Below are 19,662 nucleotides of genomic sequence, written 5' to 3'. Positions count from 1 at the left end.
CAGGGAATATAAGTCAAAGACAGGAGATAGAGGACAAGAGAGAAGGGTAAGGGAGCAGAGAGAGGAAGGAGGGGTATTTGTTCCCAGAGAGGGACAAAGGACTGCCTCTAGATAGAGAGGAGACAGACAGATGTGGCCTATAGGCAAATGGTGGTTTATAAAGGTAAAATAGAAAACCCCATGTTAGGACAAGGTGTTTAATTTTAATTGGGCATGTTAATTAGGTGAGCCAAAGGGGGCTTTTAATTGCTGGACTTTGATACTTTGATAGCTGAACCTTGGTAGTCAGCCTCAGGGAGAAGAAGTGGTCAAATAAGGGAATAGACCACAGTGGCTAGCTTTAGGAATATAGTCTGATGGTTTTTAATAAGGCAGAGGGACTGAGGGAGAAGGGCAAGGCCTGCCAGAGCCATGTTTGCAATGCTCAAACTGGCCAGAGTCCTTTAGTCACTTTCTCTGTACCACAGTAGTGGAGGGCTTGGGTCCTATTCCTGATCACACTATTCACCTTAACTCTACCAAAGCATGGCGTTCAAGACTTTTGGGAGCCCATCATGGAGCTGAGGTATTGTTGGCGAATGATGTTTCCTATCACGTCCTAGTAAGCAAAGATCGCCAAGTGAAGCTACATGACTTTTACACCCTAGAGGACAACTACTTTTGGTGGAGTGGACATGATGTTTTCATTCTGCACTTGCATAGTTCAAAGCTTTGTTCATAATTAAGTGTTTTAAAAAGGGATGCTTTGTGCGTATTTTTTTTTTTTACAGTCCAAACTTCGACAACTGAGATGCTTCTATTGTACAAAACAATTCATTTAAGCGGTTTTGCTGCTAAATACATAGGTGTTCGATAGATTAAAGCCTGCTGTGAAATGCCAACACCTAAAAAAAAGCAACAATAAGCAGTTTGATTGTTTAAAAAATGATGTAACCTCATTGTAACCACAAGACAGCTACAGCAAGCAAACAAATGCTAGCAGGAAGGGAACACTTAAAACTATGGAAAAGTATCAAACCGCAGAGCTAGACAACTAGAGACTAAAGACAAAGCCAGATGCCAAGCAGTAAGATGGTGACTGAGTCTGTCACTGCTCATGCTGCATGTCTGAGTCTCCTAGTCAGAGGACAGCATGTGCTAGACTAGCTGAAGTAAGATCCAGCTCCCTGCTGCCTGTGAGCAAACCCCTTGAGGTTCAAGGACACACCGGGCTGGAAGTGAAAGGACTTTTTACAAATGCTGCTCAAATCTATGACTTGGAAGGTTCGCTTCAAGTCAAAAACATGGGGGAAAAGAAAGATGGGCTCATTAAAAAGTAATCTAATGTGATGGTGGATAATTATTTATAAAATGACTTTATGACCTGTCTGATTTCTGAGGTGGTCACTATAATTTCTTTGCCCGTTGTCTATTTTTTATTCCTTTTAGATAGCAAAAATTCATAATTGACACATTACAAATATAAATATATAATGGTAGACATAAAAGTAGATCTGTTTAGCATTTGTATGAAAAGTCTTTTCACTTGCATTACAAGCATGGAGCTGGACCTTCTGGTTTATCTCTTCAGCTTGGCGTCTACTGACTAGAAAATTTAAACATACAAGGAAAACACTGATAAAAATAAAGGGAAAATACTCGCTGGAGAGATGGCTCAGTGGTTATGAGCACTGACCAGAGTGCTCTTCCAGAGGTCCTGAGTTCAATTCCCAGCAACCACATGGTGGCTCTTAACCATCTGTAATGAGATCCAGTGCCCTCTTCTGTTGTGTTTGAAGACAGCAACAGTGTATTCACATACATAAAATAAATACAATACTAATCAGAGACTTCAGTATCACTTTCTACAATGAGCAGGTCAACTAGAGAGGGGGAAAAAAAAACCAACAAACCTCTAGCTATGACTTCAGTCTTTGACCAAATGAACATGGCAGACATATACTGAAGCTTCTATCTAAGAACAACTGACTGTAAGTTCATCTCTAACGCACATGGAATGTTCTTTAAGGTAGACCAAAGGATGATTCACAAAAAGTCTTTAAAAACATAGATGATTATAATAATATCTAGTATCATTTCAGACATCAGTAGCCTGAAATAATTAGTCAATTACAGAAAGAATCTGGAAAATTCTGTGGAAATTAAGCCCCATGCTCCTGAACAAAAAATGGAAGAGTGAAAGAGAAACTCAAGAGAGAGACTAGAATGCAGGTAAAGGAAGTCAGGTACAGGCAGACCCTGTAGGGGGCAGGCAGGGATCTCCAAGAGGGAGGTTTATCTCAAGAAATGTCTGCATTGATATGTGCACCAGTTTTCTCTCAGATACACGCCTGCATCCTTCAGGGCAGGATGATCTAAGGAGGTGAAATAGTCCATTCTGGGAAGCTGCCTGTGGTATAGGAAGTCATGACTCAAACAAGTCCCTAACTCTGACAGATTTGCCAGGTCACTCCCTCCCCAAAGAATATCTAATCAGTAAGGACACTTCGAGACAAGCTGAGCTGACTAGAAGAAGCTCAGGTCAGCCAAGGCACTTGGAAGGAGCAGAGATCAGGTGAACTGTCTGAAGAGGCCCAGGCCACCTGAGCTGCCTGAAAGAGACTTTCCCCAACATGTTGAGTGGCCTGCAGGCTGGGCATGTATTCTTTAAGTTTCTAGGTTTTGTGAGCTGTGAACCCTGCTGAGGTGATCTTTGGGATATAACTGTCTTTGAGTCATTTCTGTTCCTCTAAGTAGCCTCGCATCCATATTCCTATAATTAACCCCAGTAAAGACCACTGCTTCGCCAGAATGGACTTCGGTGGGCTTTTACTTTGGTCCATTGTTGGTTCCCTATCTTGAATGAGTAGACATTTGTTGATGTCTTCTCAGGAATAGTATCAGACAGCAATTAAAAAGGAAGAAAGATTTCGATTAAATAGTCCAAGATTACACATCAAGGAGCTAGAAAGGGATAAACCTAGCTCAAATTTGCTGAAGGAAGGAAAGAATAAAAACCAGAGTGGAAAATAAATCAACAGTAAGTAAAAAAAGAGCAGAGTCAATAAAACTGAGGCTTTATTTGAAAAAGTAAAGAAAATTCATAGCTCTCAATTAGCCAAAGAAAACTGGAAAAGAAAAAAAAAAGAAAAAGAAAAACAAAAATTTATGATACTTCAGAAATAAGAACCGTCCCAGAGAACTATCATGAATAGTTATATACCGCCAAATAGAATAACTTATATGAAATTTGAATATATTTCTTTAAAAACACAAATCATTGGAAAGAGAGGGCCCTTGGTCTTGCAAACTTTATATGTACAGGGGAACGCCAGGGCCAAGAAGTGGGAGTGGGTGGGTAGGGGAGTGGGGAGGGGAGGGTATGGGAGACTCTTGGGATAGCATTGGAAATGTAAATGAAGTAAATACCTAATAAATAAATAAATAACCCCACAAATCATCACATAGATTGAGTCAGGAAGAGAAAGAACACCTGGACAGATTGATACTGGAGAGAACGGATGATTAACACAAGGATTCCTGCGTTAGTCACTTTTCACATTGCTGTGCTGTGACAACATGCTTGACTGAAGCAGCTTAAAGAGCAATGGTTCAGTGTGGCTCACACATGAGGGATGGGCAGTCAGTCCAGCACAGCAGAGGAGACAGGTCTATGAGATGGCTGGCCACCCTGCATCTTGGGGAAGAAGTGCAGAGACAAGGATGGGACAGAGAGTAAGGGAATGTCCAACTAATGACTTGGCCCAACTTGAAACCCATCCCATGGGTAAGAATCAATCCTGGGTACTACTAATGATACTCTATTAGGCTTGCAGACAGGAGCTTAGAATGACTGTCCTCTGAGAGGCTCTACCCAGTAGCTGACTGAACAGATGCAGATACCTACTGCCAAACATTGGACAGACGTAAGGGACTCTTGTGGAAAAGCTGTGAGGAGGATGAAAGGCTCTGAAGGGAATAGGAACTCACAGGAAGACCAACAGAGTCAACTAACCTGGACTCCTGGGAGCTCTCAGAGACTGAACCACCAACCAAAGAGCATCACAGGCTGGACCACGACCCCCAGCACATATGAGCAGATATGCAGCTCAGTCTCCATGTAGGTCCCCCAACAAATGGAATGGGGACTGCCCCTAAAGTTGTAGCCTGACTGTGAAATCTGTCCCCCCACAGGGCTGCCTTGTTTGACCTTAGTGAGGGAGGATGTGCCTAACTCTTCAGAAACTGGATGCTCCAGGTTGGAGGATACAGAGGTGGGTCTCAGAGGAGAAGGAGAGGGAGGATAGGAGGAGAGACTCTGGGAGAGGGGCATATGGGGCAGCATTTGGAATGCAAGCAAGCAAACAAGCAAAACTGGGACTATCTCTGTAGAAGAATGAAAATGGAGTTACATTTAAGACTCTAACTCAAAATTTAAGGGAGAATGGACAAAAACTGAAACATGGTATTTCAAACTATAAAGTTCCCAGATAAATACATAAGGGGAGAAGTCTTACCAACATTGACCTTGGAAGTTATTTTGGTTATTACACCAAAAGCCAAAGACCCAATCAAGACCCAAAACATTCCTAAGTAAAATAATAATATATTAAAGTTAAAAATCTTCTGTACTATAAATGTAACAATAAAGTGAAGTTGCATTGAAAGCAAGCAACAAGCACAGAAAACATAACCCCAGCTTGTTTATGATGGGACACTTAAAGTTACAAAGAACTCATTTGATTCAGTCCTGGGGAAAACTCCAATAATCTGATGTAAAAATGAGCAAATTGAATTAGCATTTTCCCAGAGAACACATAAAAATGGCCAATTAGCACATTAAAAGTATACATTATTAATTATCAGACAGATACAAATTAAAACCATTAGGAGATACTACCACATACTCATTAAGATGACTAGTTTAAGAGAAAACCCCACTGGGCATAGTCGCACATGCCTTTAATCCCAGCACTCGGGAGGCAGAGGCAGGCAGATTTCTGAGTTTGAGGCCAGCCTGGTGTACAACGTGAGTTCCAGGAGAGCCAGGGCTTATACAGAGAGCCCTGTCTCGAAAAACCAAAAAAACCAAAGAGAGAGAGAGAGAGAGAGAGAGAGAGAGAGAGAGAGAGAGAGAGAGAGAGAGAGAACCCAAAGATAAGTCATATTGGACATCTGAGCAGCTACAGGACCTGGCAGCCCCTCCTTTGGGAGTGTATCCAAAAGAACTAAAAACTCCATCTTGTAAGGATAAACACTGCTCTGTACCCTGCAGTGCCATTCATGATAGTCAAGATAGAAAAACAACTTAGGTGCCCATTAATAGATGTGTGGATAAAAATAAGCAATGGTGGATCTAAACAAATGGAATAATATTAAAACCTGAACCAAGAGATCATGCCTTTTGTTATTGCATTGATAAACCTAGAGGATAGCATGGCAAGTGAAAGAAGTGAGACTTAGAAAATGTATCATCTCACTTTCATGTGGACTCACATGAAAACACAAACACATAGAAGTGGAGAACAAGCATGGCTACCAGGGGTTGAGTCAAGGCAGGAGGAGGAAACATGTCAAAGTCTACAAAGCAAGGGCTGGAGAGGTAGGAAGCTCAGTGGTTAAGGACACGTACTGCTCAGTCTTCCAGAGGACCTGAGTTCTGGTTCCAGCATCTCCACTGAGTGTCTTACCACATTCTGTAATTCCAATTCCAGGAACAATAAGGCCCCTTGGCAAACAAGTCTAGAGACCTAATGTTTATGAGGACTGGGGGCAGGAATACTGAACAATATACAGAATTCCTGCAGAGTGAGTAGATTCTGGCTACTCTTGACATAAAAATTACTTGCATAGCTGCAATAGTCTTTTGAAATATCTATGTGTTCTATGATATTATGTTATGGTTCTTAAATATGCACAATACTTTTTGAGAGAGATTTTCCTATCAGGCACAAACAAATGTTTATTCAGGTCATCACAGTTGGTGATTATTACAGTGTAATGGCTAATATTGGTTGCCAACTTGACATACCTGGAAAGAGGGAACATCAATTGAGGAATCATATCCATAAGATTGCCTGTAGGCAAGTTTATGGGGGCATTTTCTTGATGAATGATTGATGTAGGAAGGCCCAGCCCACAGTGGGTAGTGCCACCCCTGGGAAGGTGGTTCTGGGTTCTATAAGAAAGCATGCTGGTAAGCAATGATTCCCCCATGGTCTCTGCTTCATTTCCTACCTCCAGGTTCTTCCCCTGAGTTCCTGCCTTGACTTCCCTTCATGAGAGAATACAACCACAAGCTGGAATCATCCTTTACATGCTCAAGTTGCTTTTGGCCATGGTTTTTATGGCAGCAAGAGAGAGGAAACTAGGACATACCATTTCAAGTCCTGAGTACTAATTATTGAAGTGCTTGTAGAAATTATTTGTTTTTGCTAGGTTAGATCCAGAGTTGTGTGGCTTCTACTGAAGCCTGAATAATGACTTACAGAAGGTATGAAAGCAGGTATCATGTGTTGGAGTCCAGTCTATGCTGACTTGTTCAAAAATGTGTGAAAAGATAAAAAGAAATAAAGGATGTGATTATTCAGAATTCAGGATGCCATTATAGTTCACTAAGTGGTCATTAATATAGGAAAGACAGGCATTAAAGGAACATGGGCAGGCACCTGGTGCTTTTGCCTCACCTGCAGAAGTCCACGCCGACATTCTTGAGCTTCACAATGGTCGCATAGGTGTGTCCTTCTTTAAGCACTCCAAACTTCACAGATGGTGGGAGAAGGTGGAACCCAAAAGGGGATGCGTTTGGGTTATACATAGCAGCAGATGCAACAGAGGATGTATTCACTTTCCCCCCAACAGGATCTTCCACCTTTGTAGAGCAGAGACATTGACAAAAGGGAGAAGGGGAGTTTCTGATTAAAGAAAATACTGCTGACACCAGAGGGAAGACTTAAAAATGTACATGCAATCCTTACAACATCCTTATATAAATAGTTTAGGTTTTGGTTAGAAGAAAAGAAAGTGCACATTCAGAGTTGAAAGAAATCATTTGCTGAATGCTTAAGTGAGAAGTCTTAACCCCAGGTTCGCCTGATTCTTAGGTTCATGTTCTTTCCTCTGGGACAGTGTCTAACCAGGGTTGCATAGGTTCCTTCAGAGTCTTCTGGAATACTCAGGATTATGGTCCCCATTCCTGGAGTTTCAGACTCTCTGTGTCCAGAGTGGGGAGGGTTTTGCATTTAAAACATTTTCTGGTGTTGCCAATGCTGCTGATCTGGAAGCCACACAGTGAACTTCTGCTCTCCGCCCATCACTGACATCACCCAGTAATTAACCTACAGACTCTCTGTCACAGATCAGACCTAGAGAGTCAGAATCAGCATCTCCAACAAACTCATACATAATACATATTCACATTTAAGTTTTCAAGCATGATTATCAGTTACATATGCTCAGCAACATGATGATTCAACTGTAACATGGCAATGCCATTGTGACAGCTAGCATGTGCCATGGAAGTAAAGAAAGGATATATATATATATATATATATATATATATATATATATATATATATATATATACTTGTGAGCATAAATAAGTATTTCTATCAGAGCTGGTGGGAAAACTTTATCGAAGAGAGGAAATCCACAGTGGTTAAAGGAGAGTGATCTGGTCAGGGTAGGATGAAAGAGCACATTTTAACTAATAGATTGCTATGGTCCATTTTCAATATGAGATGCTCTTAGGGCTTGTCAGAGTCATAGAGAACAAGAGTGCTGGGTCTCTCCCTCCTTGGGTGTTGGGTCTCTCCCTCTTTGGGTGTTGACTGATGCCTACTGGTCTCAGAACTTTGAAAGCTGAAAGCCACTTTTGCCTTTTTTTTTCTATGCTGGCATACCATTATGCAGAATTATATATTGAAAACTGTTTCATTTCCAGTAAAGTCTTGAATTTATTATTCTATTTCCAACAACATGAGGTCATAGTTTTTGCCAGCTCAAATTCTTTTGACATTATCCTAAGCTTTGTTAAGTGAAAGGTCTTGGGTTTTAGGTTTCAGGGGTACAGTACTCCTTTGAGGTAGATCATCAGAAGAGTATTAATGCTATAGACAGACAGGCTGACAGCACCAAGGGAAGAGCTTGGAGAAGAGTTCAGGCCCACGTTGATAGAGAGCCTCAGCTTTAAAACAGGATTCCCAAGAGATTACCGCTGACCTTGTCCAAATTTATTGGTCAGCCACACCCAGAGGGAAATGTTTACGAAGACAGCCTGTCTCCCAAGATGATCTGTCTTCCCTGAAGTAGACAATTCCAGCACAGACCACAGATCCACACATAACCTCCAGAGCTGCCCCCTGCTGCCCCCCTGCCCCGCACCCCTATAACAGGTCCCAGCTAGCTTTTCCCTTTGCAGACACCCTTCATTCCCTGAGGAGAGAGGCTTCTCCTATCTGTGTGTATTAATGAACACAGTCCTGTCTGTTGAAGTCAGACTCTGGATTCTTTCTGTCTTTTGTCTTCCTATATCTAACATGTGTGACAGAGTAACGGGTCCCTTCTTATAGGTTTCAAATGAAGTGGCTGGATAGGAAGATTGTAAAGTTTCCTTTTCCTTTGGACCAAGGTTGGCAATTCTTAGGAGTGACCAGGCAGTGTTGAAAGAATAGCAGGTGACAATAGACAGCTTTGTGGCTGTCCTTAAGTGAGGGTACACAGGGCAGGGAGGGCAAGGTTCAAGGCAAACAAGTGACTTTAGGTTTGCAAACATAAAAGACTGCAGTTTGAGGAATTATTGCCATTTAACCAGAATGGAGAGACTTTACAAAAAGGCATAGCCCTGGCTGACAGGCAGAAGAGAGGCCAATAGTGTCTGTAAATGACAGCGAGCACTTGAATTATTCTTCCCAAAGTGACTGCTCCCAGGGACCTGCCAGTTGGCTGGTGAATCTCAGAAGCTGGTGCCAGCCAGTGGGAGCAGAGCCTTTTTTGTGTGTGTGCTCCTGTGGGAGAATGGTAAGGGCACAGAACTGGCACAAAACTGAGTGCATTTCAATTGCACAGAGTGCCCTGGAAGACTTGCCCAAGCATCTCTGTTACCTTGGCATGAGGCTGAGACTTGGGCTTGGAGCTCATCATGTAATGAGGTAACCTCACTTTCTCTTTTCTTGCTTGTCCAGTAACATCCTGCAGCAATGACTGGGTTGGAATTTTGATTGGCATATAAATGTCTGGCTCTGTTAGAGAAAAAAAATTAAGTTAGAGCACATCTGAGATATTGTTAGAACATAGAAGGGCATGAACCAGCCTGGAAACTTTCTCCAGTCATTCCTTTCTTTGTAATTAATTTTTACTTTAGTACTATATAATAATACATTGATATATTTACTTTATTACTTATGTGCATGTAGATATATTTATGTGCATACAATTGTTAGTGTGTGTGTGTGTGTGTGTGTGTGTGTGTGTGTGTGTGAAGGGGCAGGTGTCCTAGAACCCAGAAGGTGGCATTAGAACTTCTGGAGGCTAAGCCATCTCTCCAGCCCTATCTTCAAGCCTTAAAGGGCTTACTTAAAGAAATAAAACCTTTCACTAGTCCTCATTTTCCATTTGTTCATTCTGCTAGGTAGTTCTACAGACATTGCCTCTCTCTGTTCCTTTCAGGTCCTCTGAGATGGCAGGCAGGTGCTGGTAGCATGGTTAAACAAATAGAATTCTATGTTTCAAGTAACTTCCCTTACATTCTGGTATTCAGGATTCTTTCTGTTAAGTTGTGTAGCTAGTGGAACACTGATCTTGAAAGATTTCTGACCACTAAGGGGCCTCACCTTAAGAAATTTCAAGTCTATTCCAGTTCCTATAGCTCTAAAACATGGCATACTAGTTATAAATGGATATAAAACCAGAGCTTTAAGACCTTAGCATGGTAATTTTCCCCCATCCCAGTCATTTGAAGGAGGCTGCAGAAGTGAAAAACCTACAAAGCCACAGCTGTTTATATTTGCTCCAAATATTCAGGAGGGTTGAACTAAAAATTCTTTAAAAATAATCCTATTTAAACATCTTTTCTTGGGTAGGGGGGCTGAAGAGATGGCTTGGCGGTTAAGAGCACTTGCAGCTCTTCCAGAGGAGCTGATTAGATCTCAGTGTTCATGTGGGATAGCTCACAACCACCTGTGATTCCAAATCACAGGGCTCTGTCCCCCCCACCCCCCGCCACCGCCGGCTTTTTTCTGCAGATACCTGCACACAAGTACCAGACAATCGCACACATGTACAAATTGGAGGGCAGAATTCGAATCACAAAGCAGGGATCACTGAGCATGCATCATCTACAGGCAGGTACTGAGAGCTCTGAGAGCACTGAGCTGCCATGGGGAGCTGAGGAGGGGTTGACAGGATTGGGGGTGGGGTGGGGGGTGGATTAGTGTGCTGTGAGGGGGCCCCAAGGGACTGAAAGGGACCCTTTAGCCTGTGTGCTCAGTGTGCCAGCTATTCCCCCTTGAATTTTCACTTCTACCCTATAAGCATCTGGGAACATGGCATTCTGGTGTGTGTCCTTGGGACTGCACATGTCCCCAGCAGAGCCATAAGTCCTGGTCCTGGATAATTCTACGGAAGTTGATGAAGACACCACCATTCTGCCTATTGGTGTAGAAGAGTTGGAAACTTGGGTCTCTAGGATCAGGGCCCCTGCTGCATGGGAGTGAGCTGCCCTTTGTGGGTGAGAATCAGATCAAAGGAAGACAAGGGTGGGTCAAGAGGAAGGCAGGGGGAATATAAAGGCAAACAAGCTAGCACACATGTGCTTATGTGCCGCTTCACCTTGGAGAGGAGGTGGCTATCTGTGGGGCTCACCCTGCTGCCTCTTCTCTGCTTTACAGGAGTAAATCCACCACCTCTACCCTTTTTAGTCAACTTTGAGTTTTCTCATTAAGAAAACTGAGAAGGTGCAGTGACTACAGCTGAAATGTTCTCTATCTGCCTCTCCTTCCTCTCTCTCTCTCTCTCTCTCTCTCTCTCTCTCTCTCTCTCTCTCTCTCTCTCTCTCTCTCCCTCTTTACAGATGTGGGACAATGAAGTTCAGAAGATAAATTGCCTAAGAAGCTGTAATGAGTGTTAGGGGTGGAATGTGAACCCCAAAGAGTCAGATTCCACAGGGCACCAAAACTATCTGGGTACCATCATCTCAGGGTAGCTTCTAGCAAAACAGTCATAGGACATAGGTCAGACAGGCCCTGTTGTCGATCAGGAGTAAGCAGGGTCTCTGGAGGCGGAGCTCAGCAGTTAGTGTTCTGATGCCTGTGAGCCACCATTCTTCATGTAGGCAGCCTTTTTAATAGCTTTAGCCAATGATGCTAATTAACTGCTCATAACTTTATTACTCCTAATGGGAAATCCTGACAAGGAGATTGCCATGTGCTGTGTGTTGCACCAAGAAGTTCATGTATATTAAGCAGGTGGATTTTCACTACTCTCCTATGCATCTTGCCATGTGCATATCATGATATCTGCCTGGCAGAAGAGGAGACAGAAGAACTAAAAAACTCTTTACCTCCACAGCATGTTATACAGGCTAACTTTCGGATCAACCTTGATTTTTCTTTTTTCGCAAATGCCCATTCAGTTGACCAGCCCAACAGACTCACTTCAGTGATGAATTTCCAAGTAATTATTTTTTACTATTTTTCTCTGTATGTATGTTGTATGTATATGTCCACATTCTTCTCTCTCTCTCTCTCTCTCTCTCTCTCTCTCTGTGTGTGTGTGTGTGTGTGTGTAAAAAGTGTGTGGGTGCATTGCACAGGTATGCAGAGGTCAGATGTTGATGTTTGGTCTCTTTCTCAATTGTTTTCCACTTTAACTCTTGAGACACTCTCTTGTTGAACCAAATTTGGCTAGAGTTGCTGTCCAGCAAGCCCCAGGACTCTCCTGCCTCTGCCTCCACAGCTCTGAATTTCCGGGAATGCACTGTCACATCCAGCTCTTCACATATGTGCTTCCGGATGATGGAACCCAGGTATGCTACAAGGCAAGCACTTCCATCACCATTGAGCCATCTCCGCCACCTGCTTCTCTTCATCTCTACTTTGGCTGCCTACTCCTTCCTTCCCTTCTCACAGGCTCTCACCATCACAACTAGCACAAGTATCTTCTATGTCTTTGTGGGTTCTTTTTCTTTGGATACACAGTCTTGCTAAGTTGGCCAGGCTAGCCTAAACTTACAATCCTCCTGCCTCAGCTTCTCAAGTAGGTGTAACTTCTCCTTTTTCAAATTTTATGAGTGTGAGTGTTTTGCCTGCCTGTATGTCTGTGTACTACATGAATACTGAATACCCAAGGTAGCCGGAAGAGGGTGTTGGATACCTTGAAACTGGAGTTACAGATGGTTGGAAGTCCCATGTGGGTGCTTGGAATAGAATCCAAGTATTCTAGGGGAGCAGCCAGTGCCACCTCCCCCTAGCCCCCAGTGCCATACCTGAGTAACATTTTAATATCTAAATTACACACATATATAATTATATATAAAATATTATAAATATATGATATAAATATGTAAATTGTATGATGCCAGGGAGCAGGGTCAGTCAGTGAAGCATTTCCTGCACATGGAGACCTGAACTTGGATCCTCAGCATATAGAATGCTAGGTATGGAAGCAAGTGCCTGAAATCTCAGTGCTGGAGACAAGAGGATCCTGCATTCTGCAGACATAAAACATTTACTTTGAACCTGTGAGATAAAGAAAGCAAACAACAGTCATACCTTCAGTAGGAGGTCTGGTGACATTTTCAGTTTGGCTTTGGCTAACAGACTCCTTGGTAGATTTTATTAGATCTTCAATTTGGTTTTGGCTAGCAGACTTCTTGGTATATTTCTTAAACTTTTCAGTGAAGTTTTGGATAGCAGATTCCTTAGTATCTTTGGTTTCAATTTCAGTTTGACTTTGACCAACAGACTCCTTGGGAGATATTGTTACATTTTCATATTGGTTTTGGGAAGAAGAGGTCTGGAGAGATTTGGTTACGTATTCCGTTTCTTTTTCCCTAGGAGATTCTTGGATATTCTCAGCAACCTCCTGGTTTAGAAAGGGATGTGTATTTGTGTATTCTTTTTCTGTATCTATGGTCAGTGTAGAATCTAAAAATCCCAAAACAAACAATAAAAGTCACATCATGGTCAATGACACAGAGACAACTGATACTTATACAAACAACACTGAACAATGGATTTCTCAATGAGAAGGATGCCTCCCCACTCTCCCATGAGCACATCATTGAGAGATTCCTCACAATAAGATCCTGGCTTGCCACTAACAAACAAGGCAGTGTCTGCAGAGTGCATACTCCCTTGGAGCTGGCTGGATCTTGTGAGCAGAAGGACCAGATGGAGCTGTCACCATGCTGTGTTACCAAGAGGCCAAACCATCTGCCTCTATCTTTACCTACTAAACAAAAATGATTTTCAACATATTCATTACTGTGAAAAGTGCATCTCTTCATTAGAATATGTATCTTTAAGAAACAGATACAATATGAAACAAAATTAAATATGATTGGGAAGGGAAATAGATATAAAGCTGCTTAAAGACTGTCTTGAAAGCCTGTTGTCCTTTGGAGGAGTGGACTGGGCTTTCTCCGGGCTGTGGTGAGCTTGACCACTCAGGGCCATCAGCTCAGGATCACTGATCTCTCCTCACCACAATCACAAGTTGGGTTTCTAGCCCTGATCTTTGCTTTGCATTCTTTCTTTAAAAGTCCATGCTTTTTCTGACCCTGCACAATCTGGGTAGATATACTGTAGTTATAACATGCAGTAGAAAGTTCTTCTCTTTGGGCCTCCTCACTATTCAACTTACAGAGAAGGGCTACATTCTATTTCAATGTCAACCCTTTCAGCTTCTCAGCACACATCTGCTGAGAATACATTCTCTTTTGTCTCCATGTTCCATTGTTATACCTAAGAAGAGAATGATTCCACCATGTCTTCTGATATACGGTTCCCTAATAAAACTCATGCATTTCTACCTTTGGTTTGTTACATGATGTTTTGATGCCATATGGTCTCTTTTGGACGACAATAGTTGTCCCATCTTTTTGGTTTCATGATACTGACTCTGAGTATGTATGTGTGGTGCTGGGCACTAAACCTAAGGTCACATGCCTGTTAGCCAAGGGTTCTAAGATTGAACAATGTTTGCACCATGACCCTGACTTATTTGAAGAGACCACGCCAGTTGTATTGTACAATGTCTACGGACTGGCACACATTTGTCAATTATGTTCTCTTTCTTGGACTCAGATTACGGATTTTTGACATGAATTCTGTAGAGTTACTATTGCACTCTGTGAGGAAGGCCCTCAAGAATAGAAAGTCTTAGCTTTGATAAAAACTTAATTACTTGGCTAAGGTGTAAAATGCTGTATCTTTGTGGGACATGAATATTCATTTCACTTGCTGTAATTAACAAGCACATGAATTATGTCGAGACCATGTGAATTCTCCAGTCTCACCAAACCTCTCATTCGTCCTGTGGTTAGTTTGATTTTCCAAATGCTTTAGGTATAAATAATGGAACTGAAATTCAATTTACATCTTGCTCTCTTTATATAACTCCAACATATCTGTAGCATGTAGCCAACGGCATGTTTGCTTACCCGCGGTCATTGAGACAACAGATGTGAGAACCAGCTACATCCGAAGGGGCTGTATTGGCTGTGGGTCAGTTCAGCTCAGGTGATAGGCATGGGAACCATCTTAACATCTTACCCGAGTAGAGATCCGGAACAGCTGTCATGGGTTTGACCTCATCTTTCTTCACAAAAGGAGGCAGGCTTTTGGAAAGCTTCTCCAGATAATCATACTTAATGGAAAAGTCATAAGACTTACGTCAGATACACGCTTATTTTAAGTAACTGTCACAGATATGTTAGCTAAGATAATGGGCGATGGTGACCAGGCCCTGAAGGTGAGGTTGACAACTAAAATTCTGCAAGAGACATAGATTTCTGGTCGTTGTTAACTAGTCATGGTTTTTGGAGTTTCATCTGATTAGTAATAGTATTCTGAATTTTCAAGAGCTCCAGGGCATTGTTGACACATGAAAGTGTTCACTTGGCTTTGCAGGTTCAGTGAGGGGGAGGCGGTTGTGTGGCTTAGGGTCATAGGAATGGGCTCACATGGAAGAGGAGAATGTTCAGTGTCTGTGGGCTTCTAAGAACTTGCAGTAAGTTAATGGTGTTTTGACAGTTGATGGCTGAGGAAACTCTAATGAAATAAAACCTCAAATTGGAGTTTGGTGGTTTGAATATGCTTGCCTCTGGTAGTGGCACTATTTGGACATGTGACCTTGTTGGAGTAGGTGTGGCCATGTTAAAGTAGGTATGCCACTCTGGGGGTGGGCTTTCATAGCCTTCTCCTAGATTCCTGGAAGCTAGTCTTCTCCTGACAACCTTCAGATGAAGATGCAGAACTCTCAGCTCCTCCTGAACCATGCCTGCCTGAATGTTGCTATGTTCCCACCTTGATGATACTGGACTGAACCTCTAAACCTGTAAGCCGTCCCCAATTAAATGTTGTCCTTATAAGTGTTGCCTTGGTCATAGTGTCTGTTCACAGCAGTAAAACCCTAGCTAAGATAGAGTTTGTTATCAGCAGGTTAATCAGCAACAGAGAGTGCTTGGCTCAAAGAAGAGCTTAGAAGGTAAGAGGCAGATTGATTAATGGTTACGTGCAAGGGAGAGAAGGGAGCAGCAGTCACACATGGGTAGAGAGTTTATTGTGTATGCTTGTGCAAACACAGATTTCGAAGTGTGAGAGTTATTTGGTCATGTTGTTGCAAAAGGCCCAGAGTATCAGGAAAGATTTTTAACATGCAATGCACCATTTTATCAAGATTAAATGATTATCAATTACATCTAATTACCTGTGACTTAAATAACGAGCTCAATTCAGACTTAAAATAAGGTGTGACTTCTTTTGTCTTAATTTGCATTAGGTAGCTTTGTGTTTTCTTGATAGCGTTCCTGATTCACAATTCCACAATGATATGAAAGAGAAGACACACAAAACACATTGGAAAAATTATTTTGCTTGTGCTTTCGCTCCAAATCCCACTGGAAACCATTACAACCACTGATGAGAAAACTGAGGAGAAAAAATTGGATGGACATTTCTCCCTCTTGGGATAGGGTCTCACTATTTAGCCTTGGCTGGCCTGGAATTAGTGTTATAGACCAATTAGCCTTGAGCACACAGAGACCCACTTGCCTCTGCCTTCTAGTAATGGGATTGAAGGGGTGCTCCATCTAATGCTTGCACTTGGGGATAGGGTGCTCACTTCGTACTTCCATAATCACATTTCTTCTTTTGTAAATCAGATTCTTGTATGAGATAGGGACTAACAATGCCAGTTGATCTCAAATGTCTAAAGCCATGGTGCCCTTCCAATGTATGGGTGTTTTTGAGGCTGTGAGGTAGTCCAGGGTGTAAGTGACAGCTTCCATAATTTCAGTAGCAGCAGCAGCCACCACACAATACAAAGAGCTAAGCCCAAGAGGCTGTTAGAAAGTTAAGGGGCAACCCACACTGCTTTCTTTGAGTTGGCTCTTCCAAATCAGAATGCCTTTACTGGGGAGGCAATACACAGGGAAGGCTAGTGAGATCTAAACTGGGGTTCAGGTGAGCCTTGTTATCTCCATTTTATAGTAAAAACCTAAAGACTAGATATGTACTCTACAGCATAATTAGTTCAGAGTCGGGCTGAATGACAAGCTATGTTATACATCTTTAAGCTCATGATCTTGACAACTGCATCTTCTAAGCAACTGTCAGCCACCAAGGCTGATGCGCTTCACATTTTATAGATAGGCAAACAGAATCCCTGAAGGGAAACAACCAGTTAGTATAGTAGACTTCGCAAGAAATCATACTTTAGCTGTCCCTAGACATGCTTGCTGACTCTGAGATCAGTGACTGTGCACAGACTGCATGCCTGGAAGGACTGTGAAGGTACAATCAATATGCCATCTTATTTAAACAAGTCTAATTTGCCATTACAATACCTTCTCTCTCCTGCCTCACTGGGCTTCCCCTTCAAGTATGGCAGTCTGGAGGCTGCTCACATGGAATCAATGAACCTGGCAATCGAGAGGTCTACACTCCTTTGTTCCAGTCTCAGTGTTGAGTCTTCGAATGATCTCATATCTGCTGTGTGTCTTCCATGTCCTGGCCATGCTGGTTTACTTATCGTCTGCCCCCATTGCCTGTTGCCACCATTTTTATTTTTATGCCACACAGTTAGATTATGAGCCTCACCTTCCCCGGTTTGTGATGAACCACCCGCCCACAAGTTAAAATTTTGAATTGTGACTATTTAGATTTAAAAAATTATGAATAGCTTATGAATAGCCACAACATTTAAGAGAGGTTAAAAGAGTATGCCCTCAGATCCTTGATAATTATATATGTGTGTACAAAGACAGAGGGGGACTCAGGGCGCCTAGCTCTTGCTTATTAAGATGTAGGGAAAAGGGAGATAGTGCCATCACTTGTGTACCTACTGATGACCCCATCAGGGTCCAATCGATCCTCCCAATCCATTCACAATCCAGCAAATAATCACATAGACAGCACTGATTAAACCACATGAGTCACACAACAAACTGAAGTCATGAGTCTGAGCAGGGGCAGTGGAAGAGGAGGGAGGCTGGGAGGGGTAGGGGAGAGATAAGAAGGATACAGGCAAAATAGTAGCCAGAATACATTGAATACATGTATGAAGCTGCCAAAGAACATAAAAACTATATTGTCATACCAATTCTCATCATTATTGAATCATAATAATATTCTTATTTTTATTGGCCATATCCATTTTCTTACAGATGTAGCAATTTTGAGATTGGTAATAAAATTTAAAAGTGCATTAAACAAACAAACAAACAAAAAACAAACAAACAAATAAAAACAGCAAGTCACCATCTCCTTTTGTCCCCTAAGCTCCCAGTCTCATCCCCACAGACAGCCCCTCATTCATTGTTTCTAGGCCATAACACCTAGGAAGGTTTTTTGTTTTTTTGTTTTTTTCCTAGCCTTTTCCTGAATCTGATTTCCAGCCTTCCCTGTGAGAGGTATTTCCCTTCTATGGACAGGGAAGGGGCATCTCTCTCCAGGCCTCACCGATTTCTCAGAGGTTATTGCTATTAGGTAATACTTTTCATCACATATATTTACTCTTGGCTTTCTAGTAATCAAAAAGAATATATAGATTTGCAGGCCCAGTCATTTCTTTATATTTTCACTTTTTAAATGACATCCACTCTCTCATACAAAGCTTAAAATAAATCCAAATTATTTTCTCTGACCAGTTTGTCTTTTGTTATGGGGATCTCAGCCAGGAACCTAAGATGTGTAGGCACAAGAAGGTTTTCTTCCACTACAGACAACATGCTTCTTCCGGTTCAACCTTGTCAATGAAAAGTAAGTCTTATTGTCCCATTTTCCAATAATTCTAAAATGTAGCCCTGACAACTTAATAAAGCCGATGGTTCTGAAGGGAGCAATTCATGTGTCTAAGCAGCTGCCCACCACAGATACATAAACACATTTGGCTTCTTTCATGGATTAAAAAGCTGGAGTTGAAATCCTAAGCACGGGCTGAAGGGAAAAGAAATATAAGGTGTTCAGGATACATTTCTGAAGCAGACATCATGAATCCTGAGTGTCTGTGACTAAGTCCCAAAATGTTTATGAGTATATTAGGACTGACAGAAGTCCAGGGAAAGCCCAGAGAGTTCTGGTACAGGAGAGAGGAAGGGTCTACCTAATGGCCCAACAGCTGCCTGCCTGCCACTGTGCCTTGTTGAAGCAGTGGCTGGGAGCCTGTAGAATCTGGTAACCTATAGACTTCTTAAGATTCCTCAACTTTGGTCTTCTTACAACCTTATGTTTATACCAGGGCAGAATTACCTCTGTTGCTCAAGCTTTTCTTTCCAGCTCGTTCCTTGTGACGTACTCCTGTGTGAAAAGAAGAAAAATATAGTGAAGAGTCACTGCTCTCAAACACTGTATACTGGGAGATGGCTGCGATAATTCCCACACCCCTCCATTCCTTATTGTATGCCAGCACTAACTAGAACAGGCGTCCATCATAGCTTACCCCCACTTCTTTTCAAGGAATTCTTTAGTGTAGTTGTCTGGTGAACATTTTGGAGGCGAAGCCATAGATTGCTTGAATAAATCTGTTAGGTGGGCTGCAACTTTAAACACAACACATTAGTGTTAGCATTGTCTTCTTTTATTTTTATTTTAAATTTAACTTTATTTTTAGTATTGACTTCTTTATAACATTTCTTCCTTACATAATTACTCACCTGTAAGCTCTTCAATAGCCCACATTTAAGTTACCAGTTGATTTGGAGGATTTTTGCACCCATGCTGTAGCGTGCAGTAATCAGACACCCTACTTTCTGTGGGATGTGTATTAGTGAACGCCACCTTTATGACCCAAATTATGACCCATAGGGCATCACAATGTGTTTGCCCTATGGCGCTAAGGAAGCTGTGCGTCAGGGAACTGATTTCCCTCATATTAAAACACCATCTAGAGACTGCCATATCCGGGGATCCATCCCATAATCAGCTTCCAAATGCTGACACCATTGCACACACTAGCAAGATTTTG

The 19,662-nt window shown here is 42.0% G+C and overlaps 1 protein-coding gene and 1 long non-coding RNA gene across 2 annotated transcripts in view; one reads left to right on the top strand and one right to left on the bottom strand.

The window, feature by feature from the left end:
- The window catches only part of Spag17 (sperm associated antigen 17), a 248,890-nt gene that overhangs the window by 19,038 nt on the left and 210,190 nt on the right, over positions 1-19,662 (bottom strand). Inside the window, exons 39-45 of the mRNA XM_021157134.1 lie at positions 19,138-19,237; positions 18,948-18,995; positions 15,907-16,006; positions 14,751-14,844; positions 12,747-13,121; positions 9,082-9,218; positions 6,666-6,850 (exon numbers count right to left, since the gene is read on the bottom strand). Coding sequence (XP_021012793.1) covers positions 6,666-6,850; positions 9,082-9,218; positions 12,747-13,121; positions 14,751-14,844; positions 15,907-16,006; positions 18,948-18,995; positions 19,138-19,237 — 1,039 coding nt within the window. The remainder of the gene's footprint in view (positions 1-6,665; positions 6,851-9,081; positions 9,219-12,746; positions 13,122-14,750; positions 14,845-15,906; positions 16,007-18,947; positions 18,996-19,137; positions 19,238-19,662) is intronic.
- LOC110290584 lies at positions 9,044-13,574 on the top strand. The gene is made up of 3 exons (XR_002377459.1): positions 9,044-9,128; positions 11,048-11,649; positions 11,854-13,574. It is a non-coding gene; the product is annotated as an uncharacterized LOC110290584 (long non-coding RNA).

Source organism: Mus caroli, chromosome 3 (assembly GCF_900094665.2).
Source record: "Mus caroli chromosome 3, CAROLI_EIJ_v1.1, whole genome shotgun sequence".
Taxonomy (NCBI): domain Eukaryota; kingdom Metazoa; phylum Chordata; class Mammalia; order Rodentia; family Muridae; genus Mus; species Mus caroli.
The sequence above is the reverse complement of the archived record's forward strand: the minus strand, read 5'-3'. Positions and strand labels throughout refer to the sequence as shown.